This window comes from Platalea leucorodia (genome assembly GCF_965183815.1).
Source record: "Platalea leucorodia genome assembly, chromosome: 3".
Taxonomy (NCBI): domain Eukaryota; kingdom Metazoa; phylum Chordata; class Aves; order Pelecaniformes; family Threskiornithidae; genus Platalea; species Platalea leucorodia.
The window spans coordinates 32,920,119-32,937,181 of record NC_138825.1 but is presented as its reverse complement, the minus strand read 5'-3'; the positions used below and the strand labels follow the sequence as shown (position 1 = coordinate 32,937,181).

Here is a 17,063-nt window from a genome sequence, read left to right as displayed (position 1 = left end):
CAGCACATACCCCATCCACCCCTAACCTGATACACACCCTTGAATGCATTCTTCCACCCCATGTCTTGCCACAACATGCTATGCAGCTTCAGAAAAAGCAAGGGAAAGCCCTAAGTTGTTTGAAGGAGACGGTCTGTCCAGCTGGAAATTCTGCTTCTCGGTTATTTCTTTGCCAAGCCGTGTTTCAGTGGCCTCTACCTAGCCTGGGGTGAGAACCCAGGCGCCAGCAGCACTGCTGATGTTGCCCCTTTTCCTGGTCAATCTGGTAGGTAGGCAGATAGGTCAACACTCAGCACGCAGCGGGAAACGAGGTGGTAGGTGTGTTTTCCAAGCATCGTCATGCTTTGTAGCACACAGATGGTGAGTGTGCTGCAGGTGGGCTTCGCATTGAGCCCTGGCAAAGACCCAGGTGGGCCCAGGGCACCCCGCTTGTGGGTGACTGTAAGAGTACAGAGATTTCTGCACAAATGAAACATGCAGAAACATAAATATATATACCACAGGTTGCCCAGAGAGGTGGTAGATGGCCCATCCTTGGAAACATTCAAGGCCAGGCTGGATGGGGCTCTGAGCAACCTGATCTAGTTGTAGATGTCCCTGCCAATTGCAGGGGGGATGGACTAGATGACCTTTATAGGTCCCTTCCATCCCAAAACATTCTATGATTCTATGATCATGTGTGTGCATGCATGTACATACATATGTATAAGAAAATGTTTGGACAACACAGGACAAACCTATCCTGTGCACTGGCTGCAAAGGGACTCGCTGAGTCTCAGACTACACATATAACAACTCTGCTGCTGCTGCAGCGAGCTTGGTTCCCCTCTGTTATTTTTATAAGGCCACAGCATTAACCTAATTAATTTACTTTAATTGGAGAACAGTATTAGGCTAAACGGTCCCACTTAAATCACAGAGAAGCTGTGGCCAAGCTCTTCAAACAGCCGCCTGTCCCCATTCACCCTCCTGCAGATGGTTAACACAGCTGAGTTCAGCACGCCTTGGCACAACAGTCCTCCTCTCTTTGTTTTCTGCTCTGAAGGGAAACACCTGCACGTCTCCAAGCGAGATCAGCTCAGAGCAGAGAAAGATCTCAGCTTAGAAGTTATGGGCTCCCCCACCAAGCCACGACCCAAACCCGGTGGGAGGACTCACTCTGGAGCCGGCAGCTCCAGCAAATCAAAGGTCCTGAGGGACCTACGCCAAGCTGATCACAGTTGCAAAGTGCTTCGATCTCATCCCAGCCGGCGCCCCTGCCCGCTTCAGCAGCGGAGGGAGCGTTTGCACGAGGCGTTTTACAAGCCACAGAGGTGAGCAGCCCCGCACTGATGTATGCCAGAGGCAGCAACGGGGTGCGGTGGCTACAGCAAGGAGCAGCCTTCGGAAGACCGCAGCTCAGCTCTCGTCTCCCTGGTTTCTGCTGACGGCTTCCTCCGTGGTCTTTGGCAAACTCTTCCCCCATGCCGGGGTCTGGCCTCCAAATGAAGCCAACATCCTTAGCCTCCTTTGTCAGCTACACTGGTAACTACAACTGAAAAGTACCCCAAAAGATCTTCGTGAATACCACCAGCCTGTTTTCTTTTAGCTTCAGAGTTGTCACCTTATCAAGGCTTATCATCATGTTTTACCACAAAAACTGCCCTGTTTTGTCGTTAATTTGGAGGCCCATCTTGCAGGGAGAGATGAGGGCTGGACACAATCGAACTTAACCCAAACACATGCCAAGGGCCCAGACTACGGCAGAAGGAGCCCTGCAGCCTGGCTCCCCCCGGCCGATCATCTGACTGCACGCTGCAAAGCTTTGTGCCAGCTGTCTGCTGTCCCGCCTGCTGCACTCTGGCTTCAGCGCGATAGGTGTCCGTACCTACAGCCTGGCTGATACAAGGTCAACGCATCCCTCTTTATGCATTTATATACTTATAAACAAGCTCGACCTGGCAGAAGCCTACAGATGATCAGGGTTTGTGGAGCCATAGTGGCCACCGTGTTTTTGAACGGCATACGGGCTCCAAAGGTGGGCGCACTGAACAATCGGTCTGTTTTGGAGGAAATATGACAGAGAAAGGCAATTCTGTATGGGAGGTACGGGAGCAAAGGGCTTGGGGGAGCCAGCAAGCCCACCTTACAACCCTTGGAAATCAGGCCAAGGCCGATTAACAAAGAGCGAGCTGCGGCTGACAGAGAGGGGAGGATTTCAAGATAAGAGATGGCAAGAAGCCTAGAGGAGATCAGAGCTTGGAGGGAAGAGCAGGAAAGGCCTCCTGGGAACGGGTCTAAGTAGGACTGCGAAGGGAATTTAAGCTGGTATCTCTCGGGGGGCTTTGGAAAAGGGGACATCTTGTGAGATGCTGGTTAAGATACAGAGCTAGGAGTGTGGGGGAGAGACAGGAATTAGCTCAAGGAGATAGCAAGGGGTGGGCAATGCACGTTACACGTACCTGAGATGGGGTTTTTAGAGCAAGATCCCAAGAAAGGTGTGAGCTAAAGTTACGCTACTGAGGAGAGGAGCACAACTGCTCTGGGTGTGAGCAAAAGGGCTGCTGAGAAACTTGGGATAGAGGTGTAAGACTTACTGAGGCTAAAATTAGGAGCCAAAGACCAGCTGTGTGGTCACCCACCCTTCTGTTGTGGGGGATGGAGACCTCCAGACAGGATATGTTCAAGCCCCAAGCAATACGCAGGTCACTCAAAAGCTAAAGCACCTTCTTGGTGGGAGGAGCGCCAAAACACCACACCAGGCCTAGCCTCAAAGGGAGCAGCTGCACAGGGAGCTCCTCTTACACGCAAAGAATCTGGCATTCATTTCAGAAAAGCTCTTGCTAGTTTGTTTTCAAAGCCATTCTCTTGCAGACATGGCTTGGGATTTGGGAGCGCTTGGGACTGGCAGTGCCGTGTCATAGCTTGCCCTGCTCCATCCCCTCCTAGACCCCTGCCCACAAACACCCAGAAGATGGCGAACGCATGAGACCCACCAGAGGTGTGAATACAGCAGCTGTTACACTTTATTTCATTGTTGGCTTTTTTATTTTTCCTTCTGATTGAAAATGAAAAGACAGAGAAAAGTTACAAAAGTACTAAAAGGCAACGATATTGGCAGGACATCCCTGTTCCCTGCTCCCACCCAGGGGAAGGCAGCCTGCCGCAGCTGCGGGCTGGCAGAAACATGTCTCTGGGGCTGAGCACCTCAGCAGCTCTCGCTGAGCAAAGCCTGGGGGCACGGGGCCACGCAGGGGCTGCCGCCCCAGCCATCTGCACGGGGAACGTGCCTCTTCAGACAGGTACCAGGCTACAGCTGTCCCTTCTCCTGAGCACAGGAGTTTCGTCCAAAGGGGCAATGCTCCCTGTCCTGCACTGGTCAGCTTGATCTGGCAGCAGTTAAAAAGCTGAGGTGTGCCATCGAGACAAGATAAGCAGAGTCTCTACAAGGGTAGGAGGAATCAGCAGAGGAATCAGCCTCTGTTGGAAGAAGGGACTTCTTGCAGGGAACCACAATGCTCTGCCAGAGGCACCTCGCCAGCAAACCCAAGCAACCCCTTGGAGGTGGTGCTGATGCAGGGGCTGGCCCAGCTGTGACAGTCTGGAGCCAAAGAGCAGGCAGAGCTGGGGCAGCATCAGAACAGACGTCCCCTCACCGCCTTGCCCAGCTGCTCTGCCTGCCTGAGTGAGAGAAGGCTGGGGAAGGAGGAGGGCAGGGGTGGAGGATTCAGGTCCCCAGGCCTAGACAGCCTTTGGGCTTTCCCCAAGGGTCTCAGTGAAGGGCCCAGAAAGCACCAGTGAATGCTGGTTCACTGTGTGGCCTCCTACTGGCAGCTGGACTGACCATTGGTCTCATCCAAAGAATGGCATCAAAGATCTCCACACTGGAACAAATTTAAAAGCAAAAATTATTTTATATTACTCACAGTTGCTTCTTTTGATCCAGACAAGAAGTAAACTACTCTCTTCCCCTTACACCCAGCCAGATACAGACTCAAGGTGGGGAACGCCTAGACAAAGAGGGTACTCTCTCCACCAGGTGCAGCAAGGGGAAATGCCTTGTTCCTCTGCCTCACCGAGAGGTGAGAGCTTGTCCTATTAGCTGTTGCCTTGTAGCACAACACACATATATGCCTCAAGGCCAGATCCCAGTCAAACTCCAGTGGCAGCAAGGCCTAGCATGATCCTAACTGTCTTAGGACTGTCTATGGAAAAATGTCACACAGCTTCACCCAAGCTCCCCTCCTGTTTCTTCCACCAACAGGTGGCCACAAAACAGAGATCTCTTTCTCACACTCCATGCTACATCTGGGAATACTTGTTCCACTGGTACAAGGAGGGATTTACAAGAATTGGATAGCCAGAGTAACAGGGGAGTGGAAAGCTGCTGGAGACATTAGATTTGGTTGAGTTTGGTGATGCCAGTTATCTTCAGCATCATGTTAGGGCAGCAGGGTATTGGGACAATGCTGTGCAGAAGTGCGGCATATCCCAGAACACAGCCAGCCTCAGCAGAGAGGGGACCCAAGAGCACACAGTCACCACCCCCATTCTTCTCTTTGATGATGCTGAGAGGACTGGGGGTGGGCGCTGTGTTTCCTTGGATGGCTGAACACAGACCCTCCATTTATTCTAACCCCTGATCTACAACTCCTTTCAACCCTGTTTTAGACGATATCACTGAGTTGCCGACAGACCAGCTGGAACGTGCAGCTAGATTTGCCAGTTACCCCCTCCCACCTCCCTCTCCTAGGGTCTTCCACTCAAGAGAGCTTGAAGTGAACGCAATTATAACAGTCTCAGAGAGCAATCTTCTTACTTTGCAGGCAGCCTTGTATAGCTTCTGTCTCCAGTCCTGAGCTCACTACTGAGTGGGAGAAGGGTCAGGTCTGTAGCAAAGCATTGTAGACCCAGGTACTCTTGGGAAACTGACTAGACTTGGTTTCACACCCTGCTCACTCATCCCTGCTGCCATGTAGGCCATACTAGCCCCTGAAGCCCACAGGGATATCTTCAACTAACACCATCCCTGTGTTTGACACTGCCCTTGCAGTCTGTGGACCTGACTGGTTTGTTTTGCCCTGAAAGACAAAAATCTCTCTCTTTGCCACTATGCAGATATGGCGATGGTATGAAAACGGGCACTGCTGCAAAGCCGTAAGTCTCCTGCTGCCAGAGAGGCTGTATTGCAAAGATGTGTCACTGTCCCCTTCTTCCCCCACCCATCCCCTTGGGCATTGCCACCTCCCCTTCTCCCTGCCAGGCAGGTGGTGGGTTGATAGTTCCTGAGGTTTTTGGAGAAACTCCTTCAGTAGGCACATGACGGTTCTTCCACTGGAGCTATCGGGCTCAGCGGCTTCAAGGTGCTGAGGGAACGGAAGGCAAAGGTGGATGGATCATACACAAAGTGGGGCGGTGGGCGGCCTCCATTGATGCTCTGCAGGGGAATAAAAAGAGGGACGAAGTCAGTGCTCACATAAGCTGCCGACAGTGAAGTTCTTGCCTCGAGTGCTTTGTCACATCCCTGTCTGGTACAATTACACCTCCTTGAATGGGTGCTCACGTGGGTACTTGCAGTAAAATGGCACTAACATAAGCAGTGAAGCACTTTGCTCATTCCCTTGCTCCTAGCCCTCAAAAGAAAAGCATTGTGCCCCACCTTGCCCCCAAGACTGAGGTCCCTGGGATCCACATGACCAGGACCCATGGCACCTGTAGCCACTAAGTGAAACAGGATATCCATGATGCATTTAGAGTCCCAGAGTCAGAACATCGCTGCCAGAAGGTATCACATGGAAAAGCTAAATTCAGATTCACTTGGCCTTGAAGGAGGATCTACTACACTTTTAGAGCAGGGAGATAAACCAGTCATCTCTGAAGACTCATTCTTCAGTCCTGTTTTTCAACAGCTCTCCAGTAAGGATTTACAAATCACCCTTTCTTAATCTACAAAGTCCCAGACACGCTGAACCTCTCCAGAGTTTTGGCTCCAGACTCCACAGTTCAATAAGGAATGGCTGGGAGATGCTCGGAGCAAAAGATCCCACCTGAAGGCCTTACAGCCTGGTTTGTACCACATCCACCAAAGACCACTCTCTCCCCTTTTGCTCCCAGTGTTCAGAGCACGGTCAGAGCAGATCCAGAGTAAGGAGGCCAGAAATACCCATGAACTCCCTGCACCATGTGACAGGACAGAAATGCTGTTCCCCACTAGGCTGTGCTGGGACCTGTGGATCCCAGAGGAATTACGGTGGCAAAGAAGTGATTCCACTCTGTTAAATAGGAAATGTTTTCCATTTACCTCTCGAGAACTTTGTTTCGTTTCTTTTCTTAAGCAAGCAGAAGCACCAGTGAGGCAGCTGCTTCACAGACACTCTTTGGCTGTGAGAGAAGGTCTCACTGCTCTGTGTGCCAGCAGAGTATTTAATCATGCTCCTGCAGAGTTCATTCCCCAGGGACAGGTGTGAGCTAGCAAGTGCCACATGCTGGAGAGTTCAGCAGCTCAGAAACTCATGCAAATGTCCCCCACCCTCATCTCACTCCCATCACCGCCGGGAAGGGCTTTACCATTGTTTTCATGGAGGCTGGAAAAAGCCCAGTGAGATCTGGCCTGGGCTCCGGTGTTACGTGCCTCCCTGCTGCTTCTTCTAGGCCTTTCCTAGCAAGACCCATTGTTTCCCTTGTTCAGTCTTCACTAAGGGACTGTTCCTCAAAGAATTAGGCTTTTTAGGAACAATTACCAACTCTGCTGTCTCCTCTAAGACAGAGGTTCATTTTGCCACTTCAGAGTCAGGTCTATCAGACAGCTGCAACCACATACCAGCACGGCAAGGTGCTCTTTGATGCCACCTGCCTCTGTCCTGGCTGCATTTTAACTTGCCATCACAGGACAAGCACATACAACTTTTCCCAGAAAGCTGCTCAAATTTTCAGGCTTACCCAAACAGCCACGCCAAATTAGAGAGAGCTACGGAAGCGTCCAAGCCAGGCCCCGGGTGCTGCAGTCACTGCAGCAGGATCTGGAAGCCTCTGCCTCCAGGATCGTGGTCACGGCTCAGACCCATGGGGCAGCCCTCGTGTCAAAAAGGGCCTCTTTAAAAGCCAGTGCAGGCAGCGTGTTCCTGCCCAGTTGGTACCTCCTCTGCAAATTAAGATGGGCACTTGAGAATGGAAAATGCCAACATGGTGCTTGGCATCAACTGTACCTGGAGTTTCAGCCAGCAAATCATGCCCTGCTACATCCCCCTGACACCTTGGCCAGCAGCATAAGAAACAAGAGAGGCAGATTTAAGGGCCTTTACTCAATAGCCACCTGCTGTGGGGTTATATATGGTGTGTGCTCTGGCAAGCCTCAGAGCTGGAGGGTAACATAGCAACCCCTATTCAAAGCTAAGGGGCAGAATAAATCAGCACATTTGTCCTTCTCCAGAGCAGAGAAGGTCCCCTGCCAGCACCAAGAGGGAATGGGAACAAAGAACCTGGCAGTCCCCTCCATTTTGAAATGCCAGACAGGATTAGGGAAGGCAGCTGAATCAGTTCATTTCTGGCGGACGGCAGATGGAGAAGAGGCTGGGGAAAGACGGGTCCAGAGGACAGACGAAAGTCATCCACAAAACTCACCAGGCTTTGGGTGGGAAGGCACCCTGGGGTTTCTCTCTGAGCCTTCTTCTGGGGCCAATGTGTGGGGCAGAGAGCCTTCCCAGGGCACCTCGAGGGAGACGGGCACAGAACAAGGGCTGAAGTGAAGGACGGGAACATGAGAAGACACAGGAGGATGCAGAGATTCACAGGTGGTCAGGCAGCTGCAAGCAGGGCTCCAACTGCACCAAGTCTTGCCTCTTCATCATGGCACCTCTCAAGCGGCCACAAGACGATGGCTGGTTTTCAACAGCACAGCCACCACAACAGCAGGCGAGGGCAGGGTAAGAAGGGCCCTGCATCCAACTGTAGGCAGTAACAGGAGAGGCAGTAATGCAACTGCCATTCCCAATTCATGGGAACACCCTGACCAGTCTGCAGTCATTTATAACCCTGAGCAGTACAGGTCTGTCTTGCACCTACTCCATGATTGACAGGGCAGCACCTCTGCTAGGGACCTTGCTGGAGGAAAGACCAAGCACTGGCACCAAAGCACTCCACTTTCTTATTGCAGAAGAGCATGTTTTCTTTGGAGCTCATATTCTGCTCTAGGGATGACCAGGCCTGATCTGGCTTAGTCCACGACACCATTTGGGATCACAGCATGCGGTGGTCTGGCTCTGATGAGTATCACAAGGCAAAGCTCTGTAGATGTATTCCCAGGAAGAAGATGGATATGGCTGGCTGCCAGAGAGGGGAACACATTCCTCCCACCCTGTTGCCTGGGCCAGCTGCCTCCTTGTAGTCTGGGCAAATGTCCTAGCCAGCCTGCCCTTCCCCTCGGGCTCCCAGCACCAGCCTATGACGCCCAGGACATCTCTTTGACTAATGAAGGCTGTTAGAGTTGCTGCTACTGCAGCAGGCCCCCAGAGAGCTTGCCACAAACCTGCCTGACAGCCCCTGCTGAGCAACCCCAGGCCAGCTCCTGCAGAGGCTCCTTGGAGCACAAACACTCCACGCTTGACATTAAAGGCCGGTGCATTCACTCTAATGGCATTCGGGCAGCTGGGTAACACACACAAAATGGAGCCTAATATGGGCCCTGTGCTAATGGCAATCATTAACCAGAGCCCTCAATTTGTTAAGCAATGTATTTACGCAGCTGGAGAACAGCCTGAGATACAAGCACTCAGCTGCTGGCAGGAGGGTGCACGCACTCGGGTGCACGCTCTGTCACACACACCCATGCTCACTTGCACACACTCACCCGCACTCACGCTCCTCAGGTTCTCCCCAGTACACATGTCCTTCCCTGGTCACTTGTCCACACCCCTCCATGCACACACAGACCTCCTCCTGACTTGGAAATCACGAGGAGAGCTGTTGCTGCTCGTACAGATCTTGCGCACTCACATCGTAACTCAAACCAAGCAGGGCCCGAACTCCACCAGCATCCAGGGGACAGTCCAAGGGACCACAGCTCATCACTTGCTCGTACAACTGCCTGGAGCAGAAGGCAGTTTCAGTACCTGCAGACACCCATGCTGCCTCATTGTACGCCTCATTTGAGTTAGATGAGTTCCTAAGGGAGTTAGCTTGCGTTAACACGTTTCAAGCAACTATGTGCAGACTGCCTCCGTTACACACGCTTGCCAGCATGCACCCAGACACACACTTCTTCCCTTATATACACACGTCTACATATACACTCTTGCAAACCTGTACTGTGGTCACCAATTGCATTATCACCATTAAATATAGGTGGTAAATAAGCAGCCAGGCTTGAAATGTATCTGAAACACATTAACAAAGAAGCACACCTAGAGATGGCACAGATAGCGACTGGATGCTGGTGCCTCAAAGAAGACCAGTGAGATTAAACACTACAGAAGAAATGCAGAATTTCAATCATATTAGCAGCCCTCAGAAAACGGAAAAATGCCCAACTGCTCCATAAATCCATCCGTAACATGATTGTACATTTCAGCAAGGAAAAAATACATAGTAAGAAGTTAAACAGGTAAAGGATAAATCTACTAATGCAAACTCACATTCCTCCTAGAAACCCATCCCTTACCCCTATGAAGTCTGGGAAAATATGTCAAACACAGATTGTGAAATAACTTAATTTTGGACTCATGATTCCACAGAAGCGCGGTTCTCTTCTCCAGACAAAGCAAAGGCAAGCACAGCTCCAAGTGTGCTTTCAGCTGTAGGAATGACAATCCCCACAGGAGGGGGGAAATGAAGTTACCTAACACAACAATGTCTTAGAAGGGAGTGGTGTGCTAGGGGTCATACAAAACTAAGCCATGCTTAATACTCTTTGGTCCTCTTTCATAACAGCTCTAGTATCCTGGCAGGATTCAAAATCGGATCAGCTTGTGCACTCTGCCAACCCATCCCCTACTCAGGGCCAACCCAGTACAGGAGTCCCTTCTTTCCTACCCCAGCAGTTGGGAAATGCTGCCGAGCTCTTTTGAAAGGATGCTGCCTTCCAGTGGTGGATGCCTCTCAGTGGTGGGTGAATGATCCCTTTGCAGTCTGTAGACTCACTTGTTAAAAGTCCTTTGGGATGAAAGGCACCATGTAATTGCAAGTTGTAAAGGCGCATCCGATTCCCACCACCACCCTGTGTGGAAAGGAATAAATCCCCAGAAGAGCCTTGGCAAAGCCGGACGCCTGCCTGTGATGCTGCCTGTTCATGAGACAGCCGCCTTGCCCAGGAGTGGACAGAGCCAGAGGCAGTACCGATAGTCAGGCAGGGCACAGAGACAGTAAAGGCTGTCTGACTCCACAGTGGAGCACGTAGAGGTACACTGCTTTTAATTCCACTTTGCCCTTAGTCCTCTCACCCTTGCCAGGTGTTTAGAAAAGAAACTGGTGACATTTCAACTTCGATGTGTGAAATCGTCAGCTACGAGCAAGGGAAGGGGACCCCCAGGCCCGCTCCTAGCCACATCTGTAATTCTGGACACAGTGCTGACCAAGGCACTTCCCATCACCTGTGCCTCAGTTTCTCCTGTGTGTAATATGTATACCACAGTCAGGCAGCCAGGATGAACCAATTAACATCTAGGTGTTGCGACCTTCTGATGAGAGGTGATTTCCTTTCAATTACAGTCTCGCTTCAGGCAGCTCTCAAGAAATAATCGCTGACAAGCAGGACCAGCTCTTCCAGTGGAGCAGCAATTCACATTTAACTGCTTCTTCATTAACTCCAATAGGGCCTCTGACAATTTATTCCAGTCACAGACCTAGAGCAGCTCAAAGAATAACTTTTCAAAGGCAAACCCCTTCCCTCCTGAAAGTCTCTCCTCTGTCCCCAGGTTCATATGCAGTTTAATTTCAGGGGATAGCTAAAAGATACACCATGGCAGAACTTCACTATAAGACTACTCTTCTCCCTTCTCTTCCAAGAAAAAAAGATCAATTCCAAACACTGTTCTGACAAGGAAGAACAAAACTTTGCAGTCAGCACTGTTTTTCCGTGTTCTCCATTACCCTTCCCTAAAAGGCTGAAAGGCCTGTCTTCCTCCACCATCAGGCTGCCTAACACCTACTTCCTTCTATGCAACCACATTGCAAAGACCAGTTCAATAGTTTACAAACACATCACTGCTCCCCTTAGAAAGGGAAAAAATAATTTAAAAAAAAAAAAATCTATCAAACATTTGCAAATGTGTCTACAGTTATCAGATAGCTACTACCAGACTTAGAGAGGTACCACCAGACAGACAACACTGAACTTTTTTGGAAGGTACTTCAAAGGGCCTAGCAGATGCTTGCTGGTCACTTGCCCAAAAGCAGAAATAGGCCAGTTTCAGATACGGGTCCTTGCTGGCACCAGTGTAATAAGCCTTTCTTCTCCTCCCTCTCACATGTCTTTGAGATGTGTCTTTGAGAAAGCTGACTGCAAGCTTTGATTTTGCCTGCCTGACAATCTGAAGGAAGAAGGCTTCACAATGAAAAGGGACAGATGGGTCATTCAGAAGGGCAGATTGTCAGTCCTCCCAGGCCAACTTGGGGAACTCACCGCTCCGCGGTCCCAGTGAAGATCATGCTCTGAAGGCCACACAAATCTCTTGGGAACAAGTGAATGAACCCGCATCCCCCTACTAGTGAGCTGCATCTCGTCCCCACGTTCTCTCCTTCTGATACGAAATGGCCTGTGCTTCCCCGCACACACCTGCGGCAGTTCCTGCACACACCACAGGGTCTGCGTGTGTCTGAGTGGGAGGAGGAGCAGGCATGAGAGGAGCTCCAAGCAAACACAGACACAGGCAAGGCACGATCTGGCCCTAAATCTCTCAACTACATCCAAGTAGAGTCCTTAGCAGTTTTGGTCTGTTTTGACACTACCTTGTCTTCTCCTTCCTCCCCACCTTTCCTTTTCCAGCCCTCCCTGTGTGGCAGTAACATCCTCCCTCTAGAGGGATCGCAGCTGCCTGCCCTCACAGTCCTCCTCCCTTCGGGCTGGAAGCCCCAGGTACCATGCTTCTCACAGAGCCGGCGCGTGGTGCGTACTTGGGCATGTGCAGCTTCCAGTTTGCATGAGGCCAGGGCAACCTGATTCCCTCCAGCCAGGCAAGCTGGCACAGAGCAGCACGCTGCTTTCAACTTAAAGGGAACCCAAATTAAAACTGCAAAGTGAGTATTAATTACCCTGGCATGAGCAGGCTGCGAACACATGCTGACACAGTGCGCTTGCCTCTGGACAAACCGCCCCAGCCATGGAAGCCAAGCGCAGGAAGTGGGTGTATTATGGGAGAGGTGTGTGGGAAAAGAGGATTACAGCTCTGGGGACTGGAAGAGGGAACGGGAAGAGGGAACGGGTGCCAGGTTCCCACAGTCACACAAAGGGGAGCAGGGAGCAACTGCAGTGGGCCTGGATGAAGTGGTAAAAGATGTGGTTGACCTGCCATCTTGAACTTGAAGCTCTGCCAGAAAACAGTGGCTGAGCCGCTGTGACCCTCTGCCATCCCCTATACTCCTCTCTCTCTGCTCCATCACCCAGGTGACCCAAAAGTCACTAAATCTGTCCCCTGGAGCCACGATGCCACCAGCCATAGCCACCACCGACACACAGGGCTGTCCCAGGAGCTGGGCTGCACCTTGGTTCTAACCTCCTTTCTACCCCTCCCCACCCCACCATCCTTAAACCAGACCCACAACACATATCAGACCGCAAAGCAAGGACAGCGCTGAAAATAGGATGTCAGCCTCCTGACTCACCAGCCACTCACTACTTTCATGGTGCTGTCTGGATTACAGAGCTCTTGGTTAATCCACAGTGTCTATTCTGCAAGCACTTAAATGATTTAACGGGTGCAAGGGCATACATGGCAGGAATTTATGAAAAGCAGGCACCAATAAAAATTCTTTTCTTCAAGGAAGCAGAAGAGAGAGACATGACAGTCCCTCTTCTGGCTGCTATGGACAGGCTGAAGGCCAGTTAGCCTTTGCCATGAAATCCAATAAAAGCAATGCTAAATAAAATAATGTCTGGAGCCAGATGTTTGGGATAGTTTTTTAAGAGGCATTAGCACCTTGACTACACTGGATCCTTCCCCACACTGAGGAAACTCTGGACAAAGTCTTTTGTCAAGAATTATTCAGACCAAGCGCTGGGGTTCTCCAGGGCCAGCTATCACTGCACAGAGACCTTCAGCAGGCAGCTCGGTGGCTGGGTTGGGAGGAGCATGGGGGGAGCTGCTTTCCCCAATAGGCAAATGGATATTCATGCTCTCACTTAACAGAAGACCATCTCCATTTTGCTCAGCAGAGATGTGCCCATCAACAAGAGACAAGAGCCCACATAGGGAACTGGAGTGCTAAAATCTCCATGATGGGCCTCTGCCCAGCAAATAACCCAAGGATGTGACTGGCCAGGGAAGATGAGTCTCTCTTGTTGCTTCTAAAGGGCAGGTTCAGATTTAGGCACTCAGTCACATACTAAAGACAACCAGGAGGGTTTGACAAACTGTTAGCAAGCTGCAGTTTGGGATCCCTGCTGCCCGAGATGTCAGAGATGTTTAGACTGCATGATATGGTACGAACAAAGACCCAGCTCAAGGAATGTGGTTTGAAGATCAAAGCCCAGACTTCAGTTCTCCTCACACTGTCTCTCTTTGGGCAAGTCACATTCTCTGCTGGTTTCTTGGTTTGACTCACCCTGAAATTGCAATCATGATATTTATCTGCCTCTAGGATGCTATATTTAGCAATGCTTGCAAAGCACCTTGGAAGCCTGTGATGGAAGGGGCAACATATATGCGTGTGTATATATATGTATGTGGACACACACAAAGAGTCTTCTGATTTTTTAGAAATCTTCACTTCTTGCTGTGCAGCCAGAACCAGAGGTTTGCACCAATACTGCTCTGTCACCTAGTATGCCTTGGATTATTGAACAGCTTAGACGTCTGCCAAGAAGTCTCAAGCCAGCATATCTCCTGCTCAGCTCCAAGCTGAAAAGGTCCCTTGTTTTAGGAAAAGAAAACCCAGCGTGTTTCTGCAGTGGCCTTTTAGGATGCAGATGCAAAAGATAAGAGACAGGGAAGTCATTCCAGGGATCTGGCCCCTGTCCAAGCAGAGGGTGTTCTCAACATTGATAAGATCAAGGCAAACACACAAGAGGTTTATGTTCCAATTTAAAATTCTTATTTTATTTTTACATAGCAGAAAACATCTCTCTAATCAGCCAGGTTATCAGATTGGCCTTGAAATCCTTACTCCCTCTCTGCCTGCCCCAACAAGAGCTCTCGAGATACCCAGGGACTTGCCAGTTGTGTCTTCCACCCACCTGCTGCTGCTGAGATAAGCCCAGCTCCACTGATCCCATTCAGAGACTGCATGTAGGAGTTTGTGAAGGAAGAACAAGCATGGGACTAGATGACAGACTTGTAACCCTCATCCCAAAAGGCGCTGGAGAACTGAAGACTTGTGGTGTTATAGAAAGACTCTAGAAGATGAGTCTCTGCATTCAGAGCTGGCTACAGCTGACCAAGCCTGGTCCAGGGCAGAGGCAGTTACACCTCACGAGCATGTGCTCATACAGTCATCCTCCTTCCAGCGCTAAGGAAGAGTCTCCATGCAACACCCGACTGCACCACGCAAACGTGCTCTGAATGCTAAAATACCCACTCACATGTGTACGGCCCTCTCGCCCACACCTAGCACCTTGCTTCCACTTACAGACACCATGCTGGCTGACACTTTAGGGCACAAGTGACCAGGTCTGCACACACACATTGCCCACCTCACTGTGCAACACCCATGTAGGCCCACGCCTACCCCCCACCTTGCACTGACACGTGTTATGCTACATGTATCTATTATGCACAAATCCCTACTTCATACAGAGGCTGTCACCTCCAATTTATCTCTGCTCGCCTGCCTGCAGGGGCTGATTCTCCTGTTCCATTATCCTCTACTGGGGGGAACAGAAGGGAGATTTTTTTAATATTATTTTCTCTTCACTGTAGGCCCTGACCTCTCACAGCTGCTATTCCTGAAAACATTTCAGACACGACTGAGGAAGTTTATTAATCTCTGCCTTAATCTGCCTAGGTTCTTAGACTTGTCACGTCACTGTCCCATCATCCCGCTTAAGAAGAACTGCTGAGCAAGTGGAAAGGCTGTAGCTAACTCCGCTTAAGTTGGCCCATGGGAAGCTGAAGTACAAGGAACAACGACAAGGTGGCACCTTAATGTTAAAACAGCACGCAGAAAAGCAAAACACAGCCTATGTCACCTGCTTGAGAGGCTCCCAAGGACCATGAACATTTCCAAGGGCTGAAACTGTGTTTCAGCGCCAGAGGGCAAAGACAGTGCCCCTCCATCTCACCTTCCCATGGGAGACACTTCCAGCAGAAGAGGAAGAGCATAGCTGGGATGATGCATGAGAGTGCATCACCTTGTGTTCTGACATGCCAGCAAGGCTCCGAGATGTCAAGGCAACCAAAATATCAGTCAGAAGGAGAGTATTTTTAAAAGCACGCATTATCTCACCACTACATGAGACACTGTCCTCAGCAAGAACAGGATGAAAATGCTTCATTGATGTTATTAGCAGGTCACTGTCATCATCATCCTTGCACAGGAGGGAATAAGCATAATCCTTCAAGCTATTCAGCAGCAGGAGAAGGGGCGGAGAAAGCAGGGATCTTTGTTTCAAACCCCTAGCATAAATCATTAGGTAGTCTGCCTGCTCCTCAGATCAGTACACTCACTGCACCTCCATCCAGTTGTAGGCTGTCTGGATGCCGCTGCCCACCTCAGTTCAGAAAGAGACTGCATGCTCTTTACCTATGCTGAAACAGGAGGACTTGTGCATCAGGGCTTCTCAGGGCTACAGCAACACAAGCAAACTAGTTCACATGGTGATGTTTCCTGCTCAGACACACACAGTTGCCTGGTTCCTCCTGTAACAGCTCATCAGCTCATTTGCTATGAGAGTTCTGTCTTCCTTTCTTCCACCCTCACCACAATGGCAAAGTCCCAACACTGAACCTGTGCCACCAGACCCTCAGCAACAGAGAACCAAGGCTCTCTCTTCGCCTCCTGCCATCATCCTTTGCAAAAGGTCACATTCACAAGGGCCTCAGAACAGCCCTCCTAAGTGAACTAAGGTCCTTGGTGTGCTCCAACTCCATTACTGAGCGCTGCGCAAGAGCCAGAAATCAGAGAATGGCTGAGGTTGGCAGGCACCTCTGGAGATAATCTAGTTCAATCCCCCTCCTCAGAGCAGCGTCAGCAGGAGCACGCTGCCCAAGACAGTGTCCTGGCCTGCTTTGAATATCTCCATGGACGGAGACTCCACAGTTTCTCTGGGCAACTGAATTTCCTGCGTTTTAACTTGTGCCCGTTGCCTCTTGTCCTGCTGCTGGGCAACACTAAGAAGGAATCCTGTGCCAAGCATGTCTTACTGGCTGGATTGAGGTTTCCTTTTATATGATGAGAGCACAGCATCATCCTTCAGAGGTATCGACCTCTCAGCTGCTGCCAGAGCAGAGGCACCTCGGCAAGGTATTCTGCCAGGGATTTGCTGCCTCCTTTCTAAGCTGGGTACACAGAAGTGGGCACTTGCAATCATTTGAAAAATGGAAGCAAAAATGCTTCTTTACCTAACAGCTCTGCCACCACGACAGACCAACGTGAGACTGTGAAGTATCATATGCTATCGTCATGGAAACCACACGAGCACCTCAGGTAGAGACGCACTGCCCCAGCTTGGCAAGGCTGGCCAGAGAAGCGCGGATTCTGTGCCATCTGTCAGAAGGGTGTGCTCTCAGTTTCTGCTGTTTATTTTAGCGTGAGCTGACATGGGCTCAGTAGGCAGCAAAGGGATAATTCTGCCTCTCAGATTCTCCAGGGGCACAAGAGTAGGCCGCAATAACGAGCTCAAGGTGTCGGGGAAACCACCCCACTGAGGTGTCACTGAAACCCCAGGAACTAGGGGATTGCCACCAAGCAGCACTGGAAATAGCTGTAGTCCAGGGACA

At 50.5% G+C, this 17,063-nt stretch overlaps 1 protein-coding gene across 3 annotated transcripts in view; it reads right to left on the bottom strand.

Moving 5' to 3' along the window:
- Positions 1-3,028: 3,028 nt before the first annotated feature.
- LOC309588550 (uncharacterized protein) overlaps positions 3,029-17,063 on the bottom strand; it is a 60,084-nt gene continuing 46,049 nt past the window's right edge. For all 3 annotated transcript variants that reach the window (XM_082308012.1, XM_082308010.1, XM_082308011.1), the window contains one exon: positions 3,029-5,416. In XM_082308012.1, the coding sequence (XP_082164138.1) occupies positions 5,338-5,416 (79 nt within the window). In that variant the 3' untranslated portion in view covers positions 3,029-5,337. The remainder of the gene's footprint in view (positions 5,417-17,063) is intronic.